Here is a 19648-nt window from a genome sequence, read left to right on the forward strand (position 1 = left end):
GCCGCGACTCACGAACACCACCAGATGTTAAAGGTGCTCGATCAGACTCCAGGAACAGATGGTAACTTCCGAGTACAGGATCACTGAGAACAGGAACAAACGAACAGACCGGGACTGGGAACTCTCTCTGCAGCAGAATCAGGCAAACAGGAAGCTATCACCGGCGTCTGTGAGGAGTCCTGGGAGTGCTTTTAACAGAGAGTCCTAATTAAACAATCCAGAGCAGCTGGCCCACTGCATGATTCCAACTGACAAAATGCAATCAGCAGCCAGGTGAGGCTGAACACATGGAACAAGCTGCAATTACACAGACTAACCAGCGGCAGCAGACAAGAGCATACTAAAACAGAGCAACAGGAAATCCTGGCATGCAAGACAACTAATAAACATGAAATACCTAACAAAAATGCAAAACAGGAATGAGCCACAGCCGTGGCTCATAACATTACCCCCCCCTTGAGGAGGGGTCAAAAGACCCCAAAATTCAGACTATCCAGAACAAGGGATACAAAAAAAAACCTGACACATTGGTCTAACAGACCAGAAAACAAAAAACAAGCTGTAGCAACAACTTGTAACAGTTCCCTCCCCTTGATGGTGGCCACTGGACACAAGACAAGGAAAAAAAAAAATCTCTCTTTTTTTTTTTTTATCAAGGCAAGAGTCAAAAATTATTTCTTTTTCTTCTTCTTCTTTTTACAAAGCTCTTTAGGTCTGACCAAGGTAATTCCCCAAACATTGTCTGAACTGATGGTACCACCCAGCAAGGCTGCGTTCAAATCAGAGACAGGTCTCTTACCCTTGGGAGCTGAACTTTCTGGTAAAGTACTATTATTAGAAGAAGAAGTCAGAAAAGCACATCCTGCAGTCAAAGCAACGGGCTGGGACTCTTGTGCCGAGTTTACAGTATTTGGTGGACTCTCAGCAGACAAGACGGGTGACTTAGAGGAACCTGAACCAATTTCTTTGAAACCGTATCTTTTAACAATTGCATCACAGAATGCTTGGGGATCCTGAAGAATGGGATCTTCAGCTTTCATTAGGCTGGTTGCCCACTCAGAAGGCTCTCCTCTAAAAGAATAAATCAGATAGAGCCCAAGGTTTTCTGAAGTGATGCCCAGAAATGGTCTAGACAACATAATAGTGTAATAGTGTTTGAAAAGCGCCATAAATTGGGCGAAGTCCCCATCAAAGGTTATGGATGTTGAAATATCAGAGTCAGGATCTGTTTCCTTTTCATCTGACTGACTGGAGTGCTTTGCTAGGACCTGGTCACTATTGACCTTACTCGAGGCTGAGACTCTCTGAACCCCACCCGGGGCTGAGACTTTCTGAACCCCACCCGGGGCAGTGACTTTCTGAACCCCACACGGGGCAGTGACTTTCTGAACCCCACACGGGGCAGTGACTTTCTGAACCCCACACGGGGCAGTGACTTTCTGAACCCCACCCGGGGCAGTGACTTTCTGAACCCCACCCGGGGCAGTGACTTTCTGAACCCCACCCGGGGCAGTGACTTCCTGAACCCCACCCGGGGCAGTGACTTCCTGAACCCCACCCGGGGCAGTGGCCTCCGGGAACCCCGCTGGGGCAGTGGCCTCCGGGAACCCCGCTGGGGCAGTGGCCTCCGGGAACCCCGCTGGGGTCAGCACCTCGGATTCTTTTACTGGGACCGGGCCGTTGGCCTCCCTGACTGGGATCGGGCCACCGGCCTCCCTCTCTGAGTCGATAATTATCGAAAGTTCTTCCGTGACTATGACTTCCGGGACTTTTGCTGAAGCAATAACGTTCAGATCCTCCACTAATGCTATGCTTCTTAAGTTCTTTCCTGGGGAAGCGACTTCTAGACCCTTCTTTGGGGCTGCGTCTCTCGAGACCCCACTTGGGGATATTACTTCAAAGATCCCTTCTGGGGTTTTGCTTCTCGAGTTCCCTTCAAGAACTATGGTTTTAGATACCCTTTCTGGGGTTGCGCTCCTCAAGTCCCTACCTGGGGTAACAGCTTCTGAGACCCCTTCTGGTATGGAAACCTGAGCTACAATATTTGATTTCCCTCTATAAGCTTGGGTATCGGGTACCGCTCCAGCACTCTGGGCATCGGGTACCGCTCCAGCACTCTGGGCATCGGGTACCGCTCCAGCACTCTGGGCATCGGGTACCGCTCCAGCACTCTGGGCATCGGGTACCGCTCCAGCACTCTGGGCATCGGGTACCGCTCCAGCACTCTGGGCATCGGGTACCGCTCCAGCACTCTGGGCATCGGGTACCGCTCCAGCACTCTGGGCATCGGGTACCGCTCCAGGACCCTGGGCTACGGGCACCACTCCAGGACCCTGGGCTACGGGCACCACTCCAGGACCCTGGGCTACGGGCACCACTCCAGGAACTTGCAACTCCGCTTCCACAGGAACCTCAAGAGAGGAGAGAAACATTCTCTTTTGATTCCTGAATCTATAATGGGGCTCCCTTGCCCAAGGACCCCAATTATAGGACAGAGAGCTTTTTTGTGTGGGTTGTGTGACAAGTACCTCTGCCACAGTAGAGACAGGAGTAGGTCTTGTATCATGACTCAACTTGGACAGAGGGCAAGACTCGTCACCACACTTTGGCTTGCGCAACTCACAGGTCTGCAGATAATGGCCTAATCCCCCACAATATAGGCATAAGTTTAAGTTTCTGCGACGCAGACGCTCCTCTTCTGAGAGCCTGGGCCGCAGAAAACTTTTAAACTTTTTCTCTTCAATTAAACCAGAGGATTCTCTTGTCACCATACTGTGAACAAGAGTCTCTTTAGAGATAGATGTACTCTCAACGACTTCTGGCAAAATAAGCAAGATTTTAGTCAGAAGGTTTTGCAGTTGCTTTAGGGATTGCTGAAAAGCTTCCAGTCGCTCTGGTCTCAAAGCACTGAATACAGAGTTCAGGGCTGCGAGAGATGCCTGCAGGGCTTGCATAGTAGACATAGGAGGATTTAAAACTAGACAAGACAAGACAAGGCAAGACAAGGCAAGGCAAGGCAAGGCAAGGCTAAATGTTGCTAAACAAATCAAGACTTTTTTTTTTTGTATTTTTTTTTTTTTTTTTTAAAACACCGGACTGGATTCTAAACACCGGACTGGATTCTAAACTCCGGACTGGATTCTAAACTCCGGACTGGATTCTAAACTCCGGACTGGATTCTAAACTCCGGACTGGATTCTAAACTCCGGACTGGATTCTAAACACCGGACTGGATTCTAAACACCGGACTGGATTCTAAACACCGGACTGGAGTCTGCACACTGAATTCTATACAGGACTGGATTCTAAACACCGGATTGGATTCTGCACACTGAATTCTAGACAGGACTGGATTCTAGACTAGACACTGGACTGGGCCAAAAAAGAAAAAAAAGTTTTATTTCTTTTTTGTGGTTTGGCCGGTGATAATGTTACGATTCCTGTACTCCAGACTGGAGAAGATCTTATGGCAGAGATCTGAGTACAGGAATGAAATACAGGTTGTGGGAGCTGGAAAGCCTAGTAACCCCTGGCACCCTAACTCCGTTGTCTCACCCGTGTTATCAGAAATCCCCTGCGAGACTATGGTTGCTTGAGCCCATGGCAGCCGCGTTCGAAGGGCGGATTATGTCTGCCCAACCCCGATGCCCCCGCAGGTCTTAATGGGAGACAAGGGGAAGTCCGAGACAGGGTGATAACAAGGGGCCCTCTGACTAAGCAACCAAGCCAGGGGTTACAAGCTAACTTAACTAAATCAAAAGGTATGTGCGGACTAGCCGCCAGGGAAAAGGACAACCAAAGATCCACTGATCCGACACTCCTATCCGGCACCGCTGGACACCAGAGTGGATCTTGTGGAAGCGGAATCCTCCGCAAAGCTCCAGAACACAATATAAACAAAATAATAAATAATAGCGGACAAGCCGCAACACACGGCAGCGCCGCGACTCACGAACACCACCAGATGTTAAAGGTGCTCGATCAGACTCCAGGAACAGATGGTAACTTCCGAGTACAGGATCACTGAGAACAGGAACAAACGAACAGACCGGGACTGGGAACTCTCTCTGCAGCAGAATCAGGCAAACAGGAAGCTATCACCGGCGTCTGTGAGGAGTCCTGGGAGTGCTTTTAACAGAGAGTCCTAATTAAACAATCCAGAGCAGCTGGCCCACTGCATGATTCCAACTGACAAAATGCAATCAGCAGCCAGGTGAGGCAGAACACATGGAACAAGCTGCAATTACACAGACTAACCAGCGGCAGCAGACAAGAGCATACTAAAACAGAGCAACAGGAAATCCTGGCATGCAAGACAACTAATAAACATGAAATACCTAACAAAAATGCAAAACAGGAATGAGCCACAGCCGTGGCTCATAACAACCAGGAGTCTGGTGGTGGCAGCATTGTTCCCGCCCACTGTCCAGTGTGTGGAGTCAGTAACAGGCGATTGTAACCATGAATCCTCTAATTGGCCAGGTCCCATGTGACCGAAACCCATTCCGTGACCGTGGGACGCGCGGCCTTAGGAAGCGTCTGGTCACAGCGCTCTGTTCCTCTCCACTACCTATATTGTTTCATGTGATCACTGACTAAGAAGCTGCGATTCACATACGAAATGAGTATCATATATCCATTATTACAAGAGATTGTCTTCTCATATATATTTCTCTACACGTGTGTTACACAGTTACCTATGCACCTCTGCATCCACTGCTATATATAATCCTTAATAATAATAATAAACTTCTGCTTGTTATTTTTAATAACATTATAGTGTTGTTTGTAATAACTCTCCATGTGATATTTGTCATGGATAAACTTCTGTTATAAACACCCAACTGAGAACAGGGCTGATGGCGGAGGAGGGTGTAGGATAAGAGATTGCTGTAGTGACTGAGCAATGAGAATATGTGACTTCTGTAATAAGTGTTTATTACTCACCTGTGCTGATATCTGTAGGGATCTCCTCCTCCTTACACTGCTGATCACCCCTCACATCCGTCTCTTCTTCTCCCTCTGTATCTTCTGCCTTTATATCAGTCACATACGTCTCTTCTTCTCCCTCTGTATCTTCTGCCTTTATATCAGTCACATACGTCTCTTCTTCTCCATCTATATCTTCTGCCTTTATATCAGTCACATACGTCTCTTCTCCCTCTATATCTTCTGCCTTTATATCAGTCACATACGTCTCTACTTCTCCCTCTATAACTTCTGCCTTTATATCAGTCACATACGTCTCTTCTTCTCCCTCTGTATCTTCTGCCTTTATATCAGTCACATACGTCTCTTCTTCTCCATCTATATCTTCTGCCTTTATATCAGTCACATACGTCTCTTCTTCTCCCTCTATATCTTCTGCCTTTATATCAGTCACATACGTCTCTTCTTCTCCCTTTATATCTTCTGCCTTTATATCAGTCACATACGTCTCTACTTCTCCCTCTATATCTTCTGCCTTTATATCAGTCACATACGTCTCTTCTTCTTCCTCTATATCTTCTGCCTTTATATCAGTCACATAAGTCTCTTCTTCTCCCTCTATATCTTCTGCCTTTATATCAGTCACATACGTCTCTTCTTCTCCCTCTGTATCTTCTGCCTTTATATCAGTCACATACGTCTCTTCTTCTTCCTCTATATCTTCTGCCTTTATATCAGTCACATACGTCTCTTCTTCTCCCTCTAGATCTTCTGCTTTTATATCAGTCACATACGTCTCTTCTTCTCCCTTTATATCTTCTGCCTTTATATCACCCACATACGTCTCTTCTTCTCCCTCTGTATCTTCTGTCTTTATATCAGTCACATACGTCTCTTCTTCTCCCTCTGTATCTTCTGCCGTTATATCAGTCACATACGTCTCTTCTTCTCTCTCTGTATCTTCTGCCGTTATATCAGTCACATACGTCTCTTCTTCTCCCTCTGTATCTTCTGCCTTTATATCAGTCACATACGTCTCTACTTCTCCCTCTATATCTTCTGCCTTTATATCAGTCACATACGTCTCTTCTTCTTCCTCTATATCTTCTGCCTTCATATCAGTCACATACGTCTCTTCTTCTCCCTCTAGATCTTCTGCCTTTATATCAGTCACATACGTCTCTTCTTCTCCCTCTATATCTTCTGCCTTCATATCAGTCACATACGTCTCTTCTTCTCCCTCTGTATCTTCTGCCTTTATATCAGTCACACACGTCTCTTCTTCTTTCTCTATATCTTCTGCCTTCATATCAGTCACATACGTTTCTTCTTCTCCCTCTATATCTTCTGCCTTCATATCAGTCACATACGTCTCTTCTTCTCCTTCTGTATCTGCTGCCTTCATATCAGTCACATACGTCTCTTCTTCTCCCTCTGTATCTTCTGCCTTTATATCAGTCACATACGTCTCTTCTTCTCCTTCTGTATCTGCTGCCTTCATATCAGTCACATACGTCTCTCCTTCTCCCTCTATATCTTCTGTTTTAATATCAGACAGACGTTCTACCTAAAAAAAAACAACAACACTATAAAAAGGATTTTAATACCTACCGGTAAATCTTTTTCTCTTAGTCTGTAGAGGATGCTGGGGTCACATCAAGAACCATGGGGAATAGACGGGATCCACAGGAGACATGGGCACTTTAAGACTTTCAAAGGGGTGTGAACTGGCTCCTCCCTCTATGCCCCTCCTCCAGACTTCAGTTATAGGAACTGTGCCCAGGGAGACGGACATTTCGAGGAAAAGGATTTATAGTTAAACTAAGGTGAGATACATACCAGCTCAAACCTCAAGCACGCCGTACAACATGGCTTTTAATACAACGCAAGTCAACGGCATGAACAACATCACCAACAGACTGACTATAAACGTAACACAGTATGTATGTAACCATAACTAATAACTGCAGATACAGTATGCACTGGGACGGGCGCCCAGCATCCTCTATGGACTAAGAGAAAAGGATTTACCGATAGATATTAAAATCCTATTTTCTCATACGTCCTAGAGGATGCTGGGGTCACATCAAGAACCAAAGTTCTAGAATGGGCGGGAGAGTGTGGATGACTCTGCAGCACTGTTTGACCAAATATGAGGTCCTCATTAGCCAGGGTATCTAACTTGTAGAACTTCGCAAAGGTGTTTGAACCCGACCAAGTAGCTGCTTGGCAGAGTTGTAATGCCGAGACCCCCCGGGCAGCCGCCCAGGACGAACCCACCTTTCTGGTAGACTGGGCCTTCACCGATTTCGGTAACGGCAATCCAGCCGTAGCATGAGCCTGCTGAATCGTATGACAGATCCAGAGCACAATAGTCTGCTTGGAAGCAGGAGCCCCAATTTTATTGTGAGCATACAGGACAAACAGAGCCTCTGTTTCCTAAACTGAACCGCTCTGGCGACATAAATTTTCAAAGCTCTTACTACATCGAGAAACTTCGATTCCAGCAAGGCGTCAGTAGCCACTGGCACCACAATAGGTTGGTTCAAGTGTAACGACGAAACCACTTTTGGCAGAAACTGCTGACGAGTCCTCAACTCTGCTCTATCTTCATGGAAGATCAAATAAGGGCTCTTGTGAGGCAAGGCCGCTAATTCAGACACCCGCCTGGCGGATGCCAAGGCCATCAGCATGACCACTTTCCAAGTAAGGAATTTCAACTCTACCTTCTGTAAAGGTTCAAACAAATGAGATTGAAGGAATTGCAACACCACGTTAAGATCCCATGGTGCTACAGGGGGCACAAATGGAGGTTGGATGTGCAACACGCCTTTCACGAAGGTCTGAACTTCTGGAAGGGAGGCCAATTGTTTTTGGCAGAAAACTGAAAAAGCTGAAATTTGAACTTTAATTGAGCCCAACTTTAGGCCCGAAACCACATCGGCTTGTAGAAAATGGAGAAAACGTCCTAACTGAAAATCTTCCATAGGAGCCTTCTTGGATTCACACCAAGACACGTATTTTCTCCAAATACGGTGGTAATGTTTAGACATTACTCCCTTCCTGGCCTGAATAAGAGTGAGGATCACTTCCTCGGGAATACCCTTTCGGGCTAGGATCCGGCGTTCAACCTCTAGGCCGTCAAACGAAGTTGCGGTAAGTCTTGGAACACGCACGGCCCCTGCTGTAACAGATCCTCCCTCAGAGAAAGAGGCCAGGGATCTCCTATGAGTAATTCCTGAAGATCTGGATACAAAGCCCTTCTTGGCCTGTCTGAAACAATGAGGATCGCTTGAACCTTTTATGAGGATACAGATTCTCTGATCACTCAGGTAAACAGTTTAGTAAAGTGGCAAATGCCCTTTATTGTAAATATAAACACACAGTACCCAATAACATTAACAATTGTAAGCCAGGATGGTATCTTACTTACTAAGTCCCCACAGTAGTTTAGAATTACAGATCCCTGCGATCTCCTGCTGTTACACACTGGCCGTGGTTCTGTGTCCCCTGGTCTAGGATACCAGCTCACACAGCGTCCTGCGTCACGGATTCTCACCACCTACGGCACCGCAATGCCTCGTCAGCGCCTGTACTTCAGAGGTACATTCACTCTCTGACCTTCTGTCCAGATCTCTCTCCCTCACCAGAAGAGCTCACTCTTGTTATACCCTCCCCTGTCTATTCATCACACAAGCTGGTCAGTCAGGAGGTCAGAGGAGACGAGGTATCTGGGCTCCTGTACACAATGGGGTGTATGTGATCAGATTGCCTGCAGCTCCATACATAACCTGTTTACTACTGAACCTACTCCTCCTAATCACATCTGAGTGTACAGCTAGGGGACTTACATTACACAATGGGGTGTATGTGATCATATTACCTGCAGCCCCATACATAACCTGTTTACTACTGAACCTACTCCTCCTAATCACATCTGAGTGTACAGCTAGGGGACTTACATTACACAATGGGGTGTATAGGATCATATTACCTGTAGCTCCATACATAACCTGGTTACTACTTACCTGCTCCTCCTAATCACATCTGACTGTACAGCTAGGGGACTTACATTACACAATGGGGTGTATGTGATCATATTACCTGCAGCCCCATACATAACCTGTTTACTACTGAACCTACTCCTCCTAATCACATCTGAGTGTACAGCTAGGGGACTTACATTACAATGAAGTGTTTACCATGTTAAATAACACTCTGGCACAGACTTATTCCTGTTAATAATTACGCACATTGCACACAGTATAACCAAATAAAATACATGTTCCAATTATAACAGATAAATATAACTGTACAATATAATAACTACAATACAATATTGCCTAGCATATAACTAATAACATATCGGCAATTAGTGGAGTCCATGGGGAGGACCAGGGCTAGGAAAGTAACCGCGGGTATTTTACAACTGTGCGACACGACGCGCCGGCTGTGTCGTTACACCTTTGTTCTTCTTATGATCTTTATCACTTTTGGAATGAGTGGAAGCGGAGGAAACACGTACACCGACTGAAACACCCACAGTGTCACTAGGGCGTCCACTGCTATTGCTTGAGGGTCATCCGACCTGGAACAATATCCTGAAGTTTCTTGTTGAGGCGAGACGCCATCATGTCTATTTGAGGAATTCCCCAAAGACTTGTCACTTCTGCAAAGACCTCCTGATGAAGACCCCACTCTCCTGGATGGATGAGGAAGTCTGCTTCCCAGTTGTCCACTCCTGGAATGAAGATCGCTGACAGAGCGCTTGTATAACTTTCCGGCCAACGGAGCACCTTTGTGGCCTCTGTCATTGCCGCTCTGCTCTTTATTCCGCCCTGGTGGTTTAAATACGCTACTGCTGTTATGTTGTCCGACTGAATCAAGACGGGCCGATTGCAAAATGTTCCGCTTGCAGAAGGCCGCTGTGAATGGCCCTTAACTCCAGAACGTTTATGTGTAGACACATTTCCAGTTTGACCATCTTCCCTGGAAGCTTTTCCCCTGCGTGACTTCTCCCCAGCCTCGGAGACTCACATCCGTGGTCACTAAGATCCAGTCCTGGATCCCGAATATGCGTCCCTCTAGGAGGTGAGAGCTGTGCAGCCACCACAGGAGTTAGATTCTGGTCTTGGAAGACAGGTTTATCCATCGGTGCATGTGCAGATGGGACCCGGACCACTTGTCCAACAGGTCACAATGAAACACTCTGGCATGGAATCTGCCAAACTGAATGGCCTCGTAGGCAGCCACCATCTTTCCCAGCAACCGAGTTCAGGATTGGTCTGACTGAGTCGTCTGGCTTCGGGACCATGAACAGGCTCGAATAAAAACCTTCTCCCTGTTGTGACGGGGGAACCCTGACAATGACTTGAGTGTGACACAATTTTTGTATTGCGGCGCATACCACCTCCCTGTCTGGAACAGAAGCAGGTAAGGCTGATTTGAAAAATCAGTGAGGGGGTACGTCTTCATACTCCAGTTTGCACCCTTGGGACACTATTTCTAAAACCCATGGGTCCAGGGCCGAACGAGCCCAGAACTGACTGAAGAGCTTGAGACGTGCCCCCACCGGTGCAGAATCTCGCAGAGGAGCCCCAGCGTCATGCGGGGACTTGGCAAAAGCCGGGGAGGACTTCTGCTCCTGGGAACCGGTCACGGCCGGTGATCGTTTACCTTTTCCCTTTCCTCTAGTAGCAAGGAAGGAAGGCCCTAGGCCCTTTCTGTATTTATTGGGCTGAAAGGACTGCATCTGATAGTGGTGTGCTTTCTTTTGTGGTGCAGGCACATAAGTTTAAAATGATGACTTACCCGCGGTAGCCGTAGATACCAACTCAGCCATCATCAAACAATACACCACCTTTATACGGTAGAGACTCCATAGCTTTCTTAGAGTCAGCATCAGCATTCCATTGATGAATCCACAATGCTCTTGACAGAGCTCTGTCCACAATGGGGGGTGACTCCCATTTTTCCCTATCCCCAGAGGGAAACGGATACGCCACTACAATCCTTTTGGGAATCTGAAACTTGTTGTCAGGACTTTCCCAAACCTTTTCACAAAGCGTGTGACCCTAGTATCAGGAACTGTAGGGTCCTCAGTGATATGTAATAAGTCTTTTATAGCCACAACCATGTACTGAATGCTCTTTACCAGTTTTGGATCTAATCTGGCATCACTATAGTCGACACTTGAGTCAGTGTCCGTGTCGGTATCCCTGTCTGCCAGCTGGGCAAATGAACGTTTTTGTGACCCCGAGGGGGTCTGGACTTGAAACAACACATCCTCTACGGATTTCTTCCAAGACTGGTTCTGGGACTCAGATTTATCCAATCTTTTATTTATCATTTAAAGCACTCAAAACATTCACCCAATCAGGTGTCGGCGGCGCCGATAGGGTCACTCCCACAGCCGTTTGTGTCCCTAACATAGTCTCCTCCTGGGAAGAGCACTCCGCCTCAGACATACCGACACACGTGCACCCGCCACCCACAGACACACCGGGCATATAGGGGACAGACCCACAGTAAAGCCTGTCAGAGAGACACAGAGGGAGATATTGCCAACTCACACACCAGCGCCCAAACCCGGTCTGAAAATACTACAGAAAATGTCACAGGCCTGCAGCGCTTTTATAAATTACATACAATGCATCAAAATCACTGTGCCCCCCCCCCCCCCTCCCCGTTTTGCACCCTGTTACTTGTACAGCAGTGTGCGGAAGGACCAACGTCTCTGCAGCCTGTGTAGAGAAAATGGCGCTGGGCTGTGTGCTGTGAGGGCTAAGCCCCGCCCCCATAATGGCGCGCTTCAGACCCGCTCTTTTTTAAACTTTTTATACTGGCGGGGGTCCGGACAGTGCCCTGGCACTATGTCCGCTCCTGCCAGTCAGTTATTTTGTGGTTAAATTGCTGCCCCCCCCTTCCCCGCACCCTGCAGCTTGCAGTGCCCCTGAGTGTGGGAGCATGGCGCGCAGCGCGGCCGCTGTGCGCTACCTCAAAGCCGTCACTGAAGTCTTCTGATCTTCTTCTACTCGCCTGTCTTCTGACTCTGCAAGGGGGGTGACGGCGGGCTCTGGGAACGAGCATCTAGGCGTACCTAGCGATCAGACTCTCAGGAGCTAATGATGTCCTGTAGCCAAAGAAGCAGAGCCTTTAAACTCACAGAAGTAGATCTGACTTCTCTCTCCTCAGTCCCACGAAGCAGGGAGACTGCTGCCAGCAGTGCTCCCTGAAAATAAAAAACCTAACATAAAGTATTTTCAGAGAAACTCAGTAGAGCTCCTCAGTGTGCATCCAGTCTGCCTGGGCACAGATTCTAAACTGGAGTCTGGAGGAGGGGCATAGAGGGAGGAGCCAGTTCACACACCTTTGAAAGTCTTAAAGTGCCCATGTTTCCTGTGGATCCCATCTATACCCCAAGGTTCTTGATGTGACCCCAGCATCCTCTAGGACGTATGAGAAAATAATACAATGGCATTTGCATAGTGTTAGCTTAAACTAAGGGTGAAACAGTATAATATCAGTGTATAATACACAGCTTCTCTACAGATCATATAGTGACAGTCACTTTGGTATATTGGGGAGACCCTAAATCCCACCTACCTGATCCTCCTGTGGGATTCTGTGATTCTCCTCTGTACAATCCTGGGAATACAGAGGACGGGGACATCTCTCTGTGGTATCTCTGTTACTGGGCCCATCTGTAGGAGACACATAGTGATGTGATTATCAGGTGTGTGTTTATAGGGGGCCCCATACCTGCTCTCCCCTGTACAATACATGACAGTCTCCTCTTACCCAGTGATGTGAGGGGCCGGTGATTCTCCATCATCACGTCCTTGTACAGACCCCTGTGTTCCTCTATATACTCCCCCTCCTGCATGGAGACATAGACAGTGACATCCTGACACCTTATAGGAACCTGACACACACAGTGATACAGTCATCACCCAGACACATCCCCTGGTGTTACTGTAGAATGTCCCATTCCCAGCAGTCACCTCTCCAGTCATCACCCAGACACATCCCCTGGTGTTACTGTATAATGCCCCATTCCCAGCAGTTACCTCTCCAGTCATCACCCAGACACATCCCCTGGTGTTACTGTATAATGTCCCATTCCCAGCAGTCACCTCTCCAGTCATCGCCCAGACACATCCCCTGGTGTTACTGTATAATGCCCCATTCCCAGCAGTCACCTTTCCAGTCATTACCCAGACACATCCCCCGATGTTACTGTATAATGTCCCATTCCCAGCAGTCACCTCTCCAGTCATCGCCCAGACACGTCCCCTGGTGTTACTGTATAATGTCCCATTCCCAGCAGTCACCTCTCCAGTTATCACCCACCCAGACACATTCCCTGGTGTTACTGTATAATGTCCCATTCCCAGCAGTTACCTCTCCAGTCATCGCCCAGACACATCCCCCGGTGTTACTGTATAATGTCCCATTCCCAGCAGTCACCTCTCCAGTCATCACCCAGACACATCCCCTGGTGTTACTGTATAATGCCCCATTCCCAGCAGTCACCTCTCCAGTCATCACCCAGACACGTCCCCTGGTGTTACTGTATAATGTCCCATTCCCAGCAGTCACCTCTCCAGTCATCACCCAGACACTTCCCCTGGTGTTACTGTATAATGTCCCATTCCCAGCAGTCACCTTTCCAGTCATTACCCAGACACATCCCCCGGTGTTACTGTATAATGTCCCATTCCCAGCAGTCACCTCTCCAGTCATCACCCAGACACGTCCCCTGGTGTTACTGTATAATGCCCCATTCCCGGCAGTCACATCTCCAGTCATCACCCAGACACGTTCCCTGGTGTTTCTGTATAATGTCCCATTCCCAGCAGTCACCTCTCCAGTCATCACCCAGACACATCCCCTGGTGTTACTGTATAATGTCCCATTCCCAGAAGTCACCTCTCCAGTCCTCACCCAGACACGTCCCTGGTGTTATTGTATAATGCTCCATTCCCGGCAGTCACCTCTCCAGTCATCACCCAGACACATCCCCTGGTGTTACTGTATAATGCCCCATTCCCAGCAGTCACCTCTCCAGTCTTCACCCAGACACATCCCCTGGTGTTACTGTATAATGTCCCATTCCCAGCAGTCATCTCTCCAGTCATCACCCAGACACATCCCCTGGTGTTACTGTATAATACCCCATTCCCAGCAGTCACCTCTCCAGTCATCACCCAGACACGTCCCCTGGTGTTACTGTGTAATGTCCCATTCCCAGCAGTCACCTCTCCAGTCATCACCCAGACACGTCCCCTGGTGTTACTGTATAATGTCCCATTCCCAGCAGTCACCTCTCCAGTCATCACCCAGACACATCCACTGGTGTTACTGTATAATGTCCCATTCCCAGCAGTCACATCTCCAGTCATCACCCAGACACATCCCCTAGTGTTACTGTATAATGCCCCATTCCCAGCAGTCACCTCTCCAGTCATTACCTAGACACATCCCCTGGTGTTACTGTATAATGCCCCATTCCCAGCAGTCACATCTCCAGTCATCACCCAGACACATGCCCTGGTGTTACTGTATAATGTCCCATTCCCAGCTGTCACCTCTCCAGTCATCACCCAGACACATCCTTTGGTGTTACTGTATAATGTCCCATTCCCAGCAGTCACCTCTCCAGTCATCACCCAGACACGTCCCCTGGTGTTACTGTATAATGTCCCATTCCCAGCAGCCACCTCTCCAGTCATCACACAGACACGTCCCCCGGTGTTACTGTATAATGTCCCATTCCCAGCAATCACCTCTCCAGTCATCACCCAGACACGTCCCCTGGTGTTACTGTATAATGTCCCATTCCCAGCAATCACCTCTCCAGTCATCACCCAGACACATCCCCTGGTGTTACTGTATAATGCCCCATTCCCAGCAGTCACCTCTCCTGTCATCACCCAGACATGTTCCCTGGTGTTACTGTATAATGCCCCATTCCCAGCAGTCACCTCTCCAATCATCACCCAGACACATCCCCTGATGTTACTGTCTAATGCTCCATTCCCAGCAGTCACCTCTCCAGTCATCACCCAGACACGTACCCTGGTGTTTCTGTATAATGCCCCATTTCCGGCAGTCACATCTCCAGTCATCACCCAGAACATCCCCTGGTGTTACTGTATAATGCCCCATTCCCAGCAGTCACCTCTCCTGTCATCACCCAGACATGTTCCCTGGTGTTACTGTATAATGCCCCATTCCCAGCAGTCACCTCTCCAGTCCTCACCCAGACACATCCCCTGGTGTTACTGTATAATGTCCCATTCCCAGCAGTCACCTCTCAAGTCATCACCCAGACACATCCCCTGGTGTTACTGTATAATACCCCATTCCCAGCAGTCACCTCTCCAGTCATCACCCAGACACGTCCCCTGGTGTTACTGTGTAATGTCCCATTCCCAGCAGTCACCTCTCCAGTCATCACCCAGACACGTCCCCTGGTGTTACTGTATAATGTCCCATTCCCAGCAGTCACCTCTCCAGTCATCACCCAGACACATCCCCTGGTGTTACTGTATAATGTCCCATTCCCAGCAGTCACATCTCCAGTCATCACCCAGACACATCCCCTGGTGTTACTGTATAATGTCCCATTCCCAGCAGTCACATCTCCAGTCATCACCCAGACACATTCCCTGGTGTTACTGTATAATGCCCCATTCCCAGCAGTCACCTCTCCAGTCATTACCTAGACACATCCCCTGGTGTTACTGTATAATGCCCCATTCCCAGCAGTCACATCTCCAGTCATCACCCAGACACATCCCCTGGTGTTACTGTATAATGTCCCATTCCCAGCTGTCACCTCTCCAGTCATCACCCAGACACATCCTTTGGTGTTACTGTATAATGTCCCATTCCCAGCAGTCACCTCTCCAGTCATCACCCAGACACGTCCCCTGGTGTTACTGTATAATGTCCCATTCCCAGCAGCCACCTCTCCAGTCATCACACAGACACGTCCCCCGGTGTTACTGTATAATGTCCCATTCCCAGCAATCACCTCTCCAGTCATCACCCAGACACGTCCCCTGGTGTTACTGTATAATGTCCCATTCCCAGCAATCACCTCTCCAGTCATCACCCAGACACATCCCCTGGTGTTACTGTATAATGCCCCATTCCCAGCAGTCACCTCTCCTGTCATCACCCAGACATGTTCCCTGGTGTTACTGTATAATGCCCCATTCCCAGCAGTCACCTCTCCAATCATCACCCAGACACATCCCCTGATGTTACTGTCTAATGCTCCATTCCCAGCAGTCACCTCTCCAGTCATCACCCAGACACGTACCCTGGTGTTACTGTATAATGCCCCATTTCCGGCAGTCACATCTCCAGTCATCACCCAGAACATCCCCTGGTGTTACTGTATAATGCCCCATTCCCAGCAGTCACCTCTCCTGTCATCACCCAGACATGTTCCCTGGTGTTACTGTATAATGCCCCATTCCCAGCAGTCACCTCTCCAGTCCTCACCCAGACACGTCCCTGGTGTTACTGTATAATGCCCCATTCCCAGCAGTCATCTCTCCAGTCATCACCCAGACACATCCCCTGGTGTCACTGTGTAATGTCAAGGGGTCAGCTTTCTGGGGGTAGCTTGCGTGGAATTTAATAAGTGTGGAATTAAGAAGTGTGTTATCCGAACAGTTAAATAAACAGTTGAACAAACATTGAGCACCATCAAGGAAAGGTAATTTACTTAAAGAACTTTTATCTCACAAACGACCACAGCATGTTCATCAAACTACTGTTTCTTATTTCAATTCATGGAATTCTCACCAAATGTAACACATTCTACACTCACCCTAAAACTCACCCCTCTGTGCACATTACAGCTTCTATTCTCCACTCCCCTCTTATAACCATTCATGAGCTTTATACTTACTTCTCTGCAAGTACTTTGACAACCACAATTGGCCACCAGAATAAACACTCGCAAACATCCACCAATATTTATCTCACTCTTCTGCTTTTATTAGCTGGTGCCATATCACCAAATCCAGGCCCCAACCACCTGTCCCTCTCAAACTCAGCTATCTCAAAACAACATAGAAATCCATCTAACCTCATAAATATCACGTGTCTTCCATCCCCCTCCAAGTCACTAAAATGTGGCTTATGGAACGCACGCTCTATTTGTAACAAATTGCCATCCATCCATGACCTCTTTATCTCTCACAACTTTAATCTGCTGACTATAACAGAAAACTGGCTCACACAATCAGACACAGCCTCCCCTGCAGCACTGTCACACGTGGTTTCCACTTCACACACACACCCCCTGGCCTGGTAATAGTAAAGGTGGTGGGGTTTGAATCTTACTGTTCCAATTTTTCACATACACTGTTCTACCTCTGGTTCCATCACTCGCATTCACATCATTTGAAGTTCACTCTATCAGGATTTTCACCTCTTTTCTCTGCATTTTGCAACTATCTATCGCCCTCCAGGGCAACTCGAACAACAATTTCTAGAAGATTTTTCTGCCTGGCTTCTACGCATCTTATCCTCTGACATCTCCACCATCATTATGGGCGATTTCAATATAGCTCTTGACAGTCCACAATCTGTTCATGCCTCCAAACTCTTCTCTCTAACCTCCTCTCTTGGCCTCACCCAATGGTCTGACATCGCTACACACCAGAAGGGCCACTGCTTTGATCTTGTATTCACCAGGCTCTGCTCAGTTTCTGAATTCATTAACACTCCTTTCCCTCTCTCTGATCACAACCTGATCACCTTCACAATCTCTTCTATTACTCTAACTTCTATGACACTAAAACCTAGCAAGCCTCCTCTAACCCGCAGAAATACTAACAATATACATTTTCAACAACTTTCCACTTCTCTGCAACAACTGCTCTCACCAATCTCTACATTTACCACACCTGACACTGTTGTATCCCACCTGCACAAGACCCTAGAGAGGCTCCAGCTACCCATCACACTCTTGATGAAGTGGCTCCAGCTACCCATCACACTCTACATAGGCTTAGATGCCAACCATGGCACTCTAAATCAACAAGACACCTACAAAAACTGTCACGTAAAGTAGAACGTCAGTGGCGTAAATCTCAGAATCCTCAGATATAAGACCACCTACCACTCCTATCATCAGGCTCTGGACACTGCCAAACATATTTCCAGTCTCTCATCTCTTCTCATGCCACCAACCCCAAGCAACTTTTTAATACATTTAAATCACTTTTTTACCCTCCCTCACCTCCCCCACTAGCTACTTTCAGTGCCTACAACAGCACAAACCAGTCCAGGTGGTTACTCCATATACCGGCCCTGTTTGAACATTACCGATCAATCCATCTCAAGCCCTGCACGGGAGTCAGGAAGCTAATCCCCCTCCAGCTTATATCATCCACCACGGGACTCTCACCATACGGCCTTATACAGCGGCCTTATCGATCTCGCCGCAACAGCGGTTCACATGCCGACAATACCAACAGCGCCCATATCCCAGGGACAATCAGCCCAATGATAAAGCTGTAGCGGCAGCACAAACAAGGTACGAGTCACTTCAAGTCCCGTATAAGAGACGGGAATCCAAACTGCCCCCAGTCTGAAAAATTGACTGTGGTTTATATATCCACCACGGGATCTTCACTATTTAGAGGCAATACCATCCCCGCTGTGAACAGGGTCCACACGCCGCTTCTATCAACAGTGTTACCATCTTGGGACCGTTACCCATACAATTCAGCTATAGTGGAAGAGGTGACGTAATCCTGGAGGAGAATATACATCAAGCGCATAACGGATTTTCCACCAATGGACTTTAACGGTTCTCTTCTCATCAGTTTCGCGCCGGCACCCACCTGGGCTTGGCATATAAACATTTTTTTTTATCTTCCAGCAGTTGTTTTTAAGCCACAACTAATATTTTCTTTCCGGGGACGCCCGGTTGGATATATTGGTCATATTACCACTGAACAATTACATTAATATATGTATTTGGTTTCTAGCTGCTTTTTATATGAATCTGTAAGTACTGTTAATTAATTATACAAGTGTTATGAAATTGCTACTCAATTGTACAAGAATAGTTAATATTAATAGCAATATATACAGATACAAAAGTATTTGTTATTTATAATAAAGTCATTTTAATAACTATTGGGACTCCATGGCTGTTATCTTGTTGGGTACAGTGTTTTGATATATGAGCGCCCCTATTATATTTCTTTCATCTAGTTATTCCTAATAGGAGCAATACACAACTCCTATATATTGGTGAACGTATACCAAGCATTGTCCCCACCAATTAATTTTTTTTTAAAGATTTTTTCTGATTTTATTTAATTGATGCAGGCGCTGCAAATAATAGTGTTTTGTGTATCAGTGCACAAGAACTTGCCTCCTACTTCAAGGATAAGAGTGATACAATCTGAGATGAAATGGTATGCTCTTCCTCAGCCAGTGACCTGCTCAATTCCCTACCTGAACCCTCTGGCACTTTCTCTTCATTTGATCCCACAAGTGAAGATGAAGTATCATCAGTCTTTCCATCCTCCTACTCCACTACCTCTCCTCTTGATCCTATACCCTCACAGGTCAGTAAAACTTTGTCTCCTGTGCTTATCCCAACCTTAACTAAAATCTGTAATCTCTCTCTCTACTGGTATCTTTCCTTCTCTGTTTAAGCATGCAGTGATTACTCCCA

At 47.4% G+C, this 19648-nt stretch overlaps 1 protein-coding gene across 2 annotated transcripts in view; it reads right to left on the reverse strand.

The window, feature by feature from the left end:
* The window catches only part of LOC134983749 (zinc finger protein 665-like), a 44333-nt gene extending 31534 nt beyond the window's left edge, over window positions 1-12799 (reverse strand). For both annotated transcript variants that reach the window (XM_063949392.1, XM_063949391.1), the window contains exons 1-3: window positions 12730-12799; window positions 12531-12632; window positions 4948-6492 (exon numbers count right to left, since the gene is read on the reverse strand). In XM_063949392.1, the coding sequence (XP_063805462.1) occupies window positions 4948-6492; window positions 12531-12632; window positions 12730-12763 (1681 nt within the window). In that variant the 5' untranslated portion in view covers window positions 12764-12799. The remainder of the gene's footprint in view (window positions 1-4947; window positions 6493-12530; window positions 12633-12729) is intronic.
* Between the last annotated feature and the right edge of the window lie 6849 nt (window positions 12800-19648).

The sequence above is a fragment of the Pseudophryne corroboree genome, assembly GCF_028390025.1.
Source record: "Pseudophryne corroboree isolate aPseCor3 chromosome 3 unlocalized genomic scaffold, aPseCor3.hap2 SUPER_3_unloc_23, whole genome shotgun sequence".
NCBI classification, from domain to species: Eukaryota; Metazoa; Chordata; class Amphibia; order Anura; family Myobatrachidae; genus Pseudophryne; species Pseudophryne corroboree.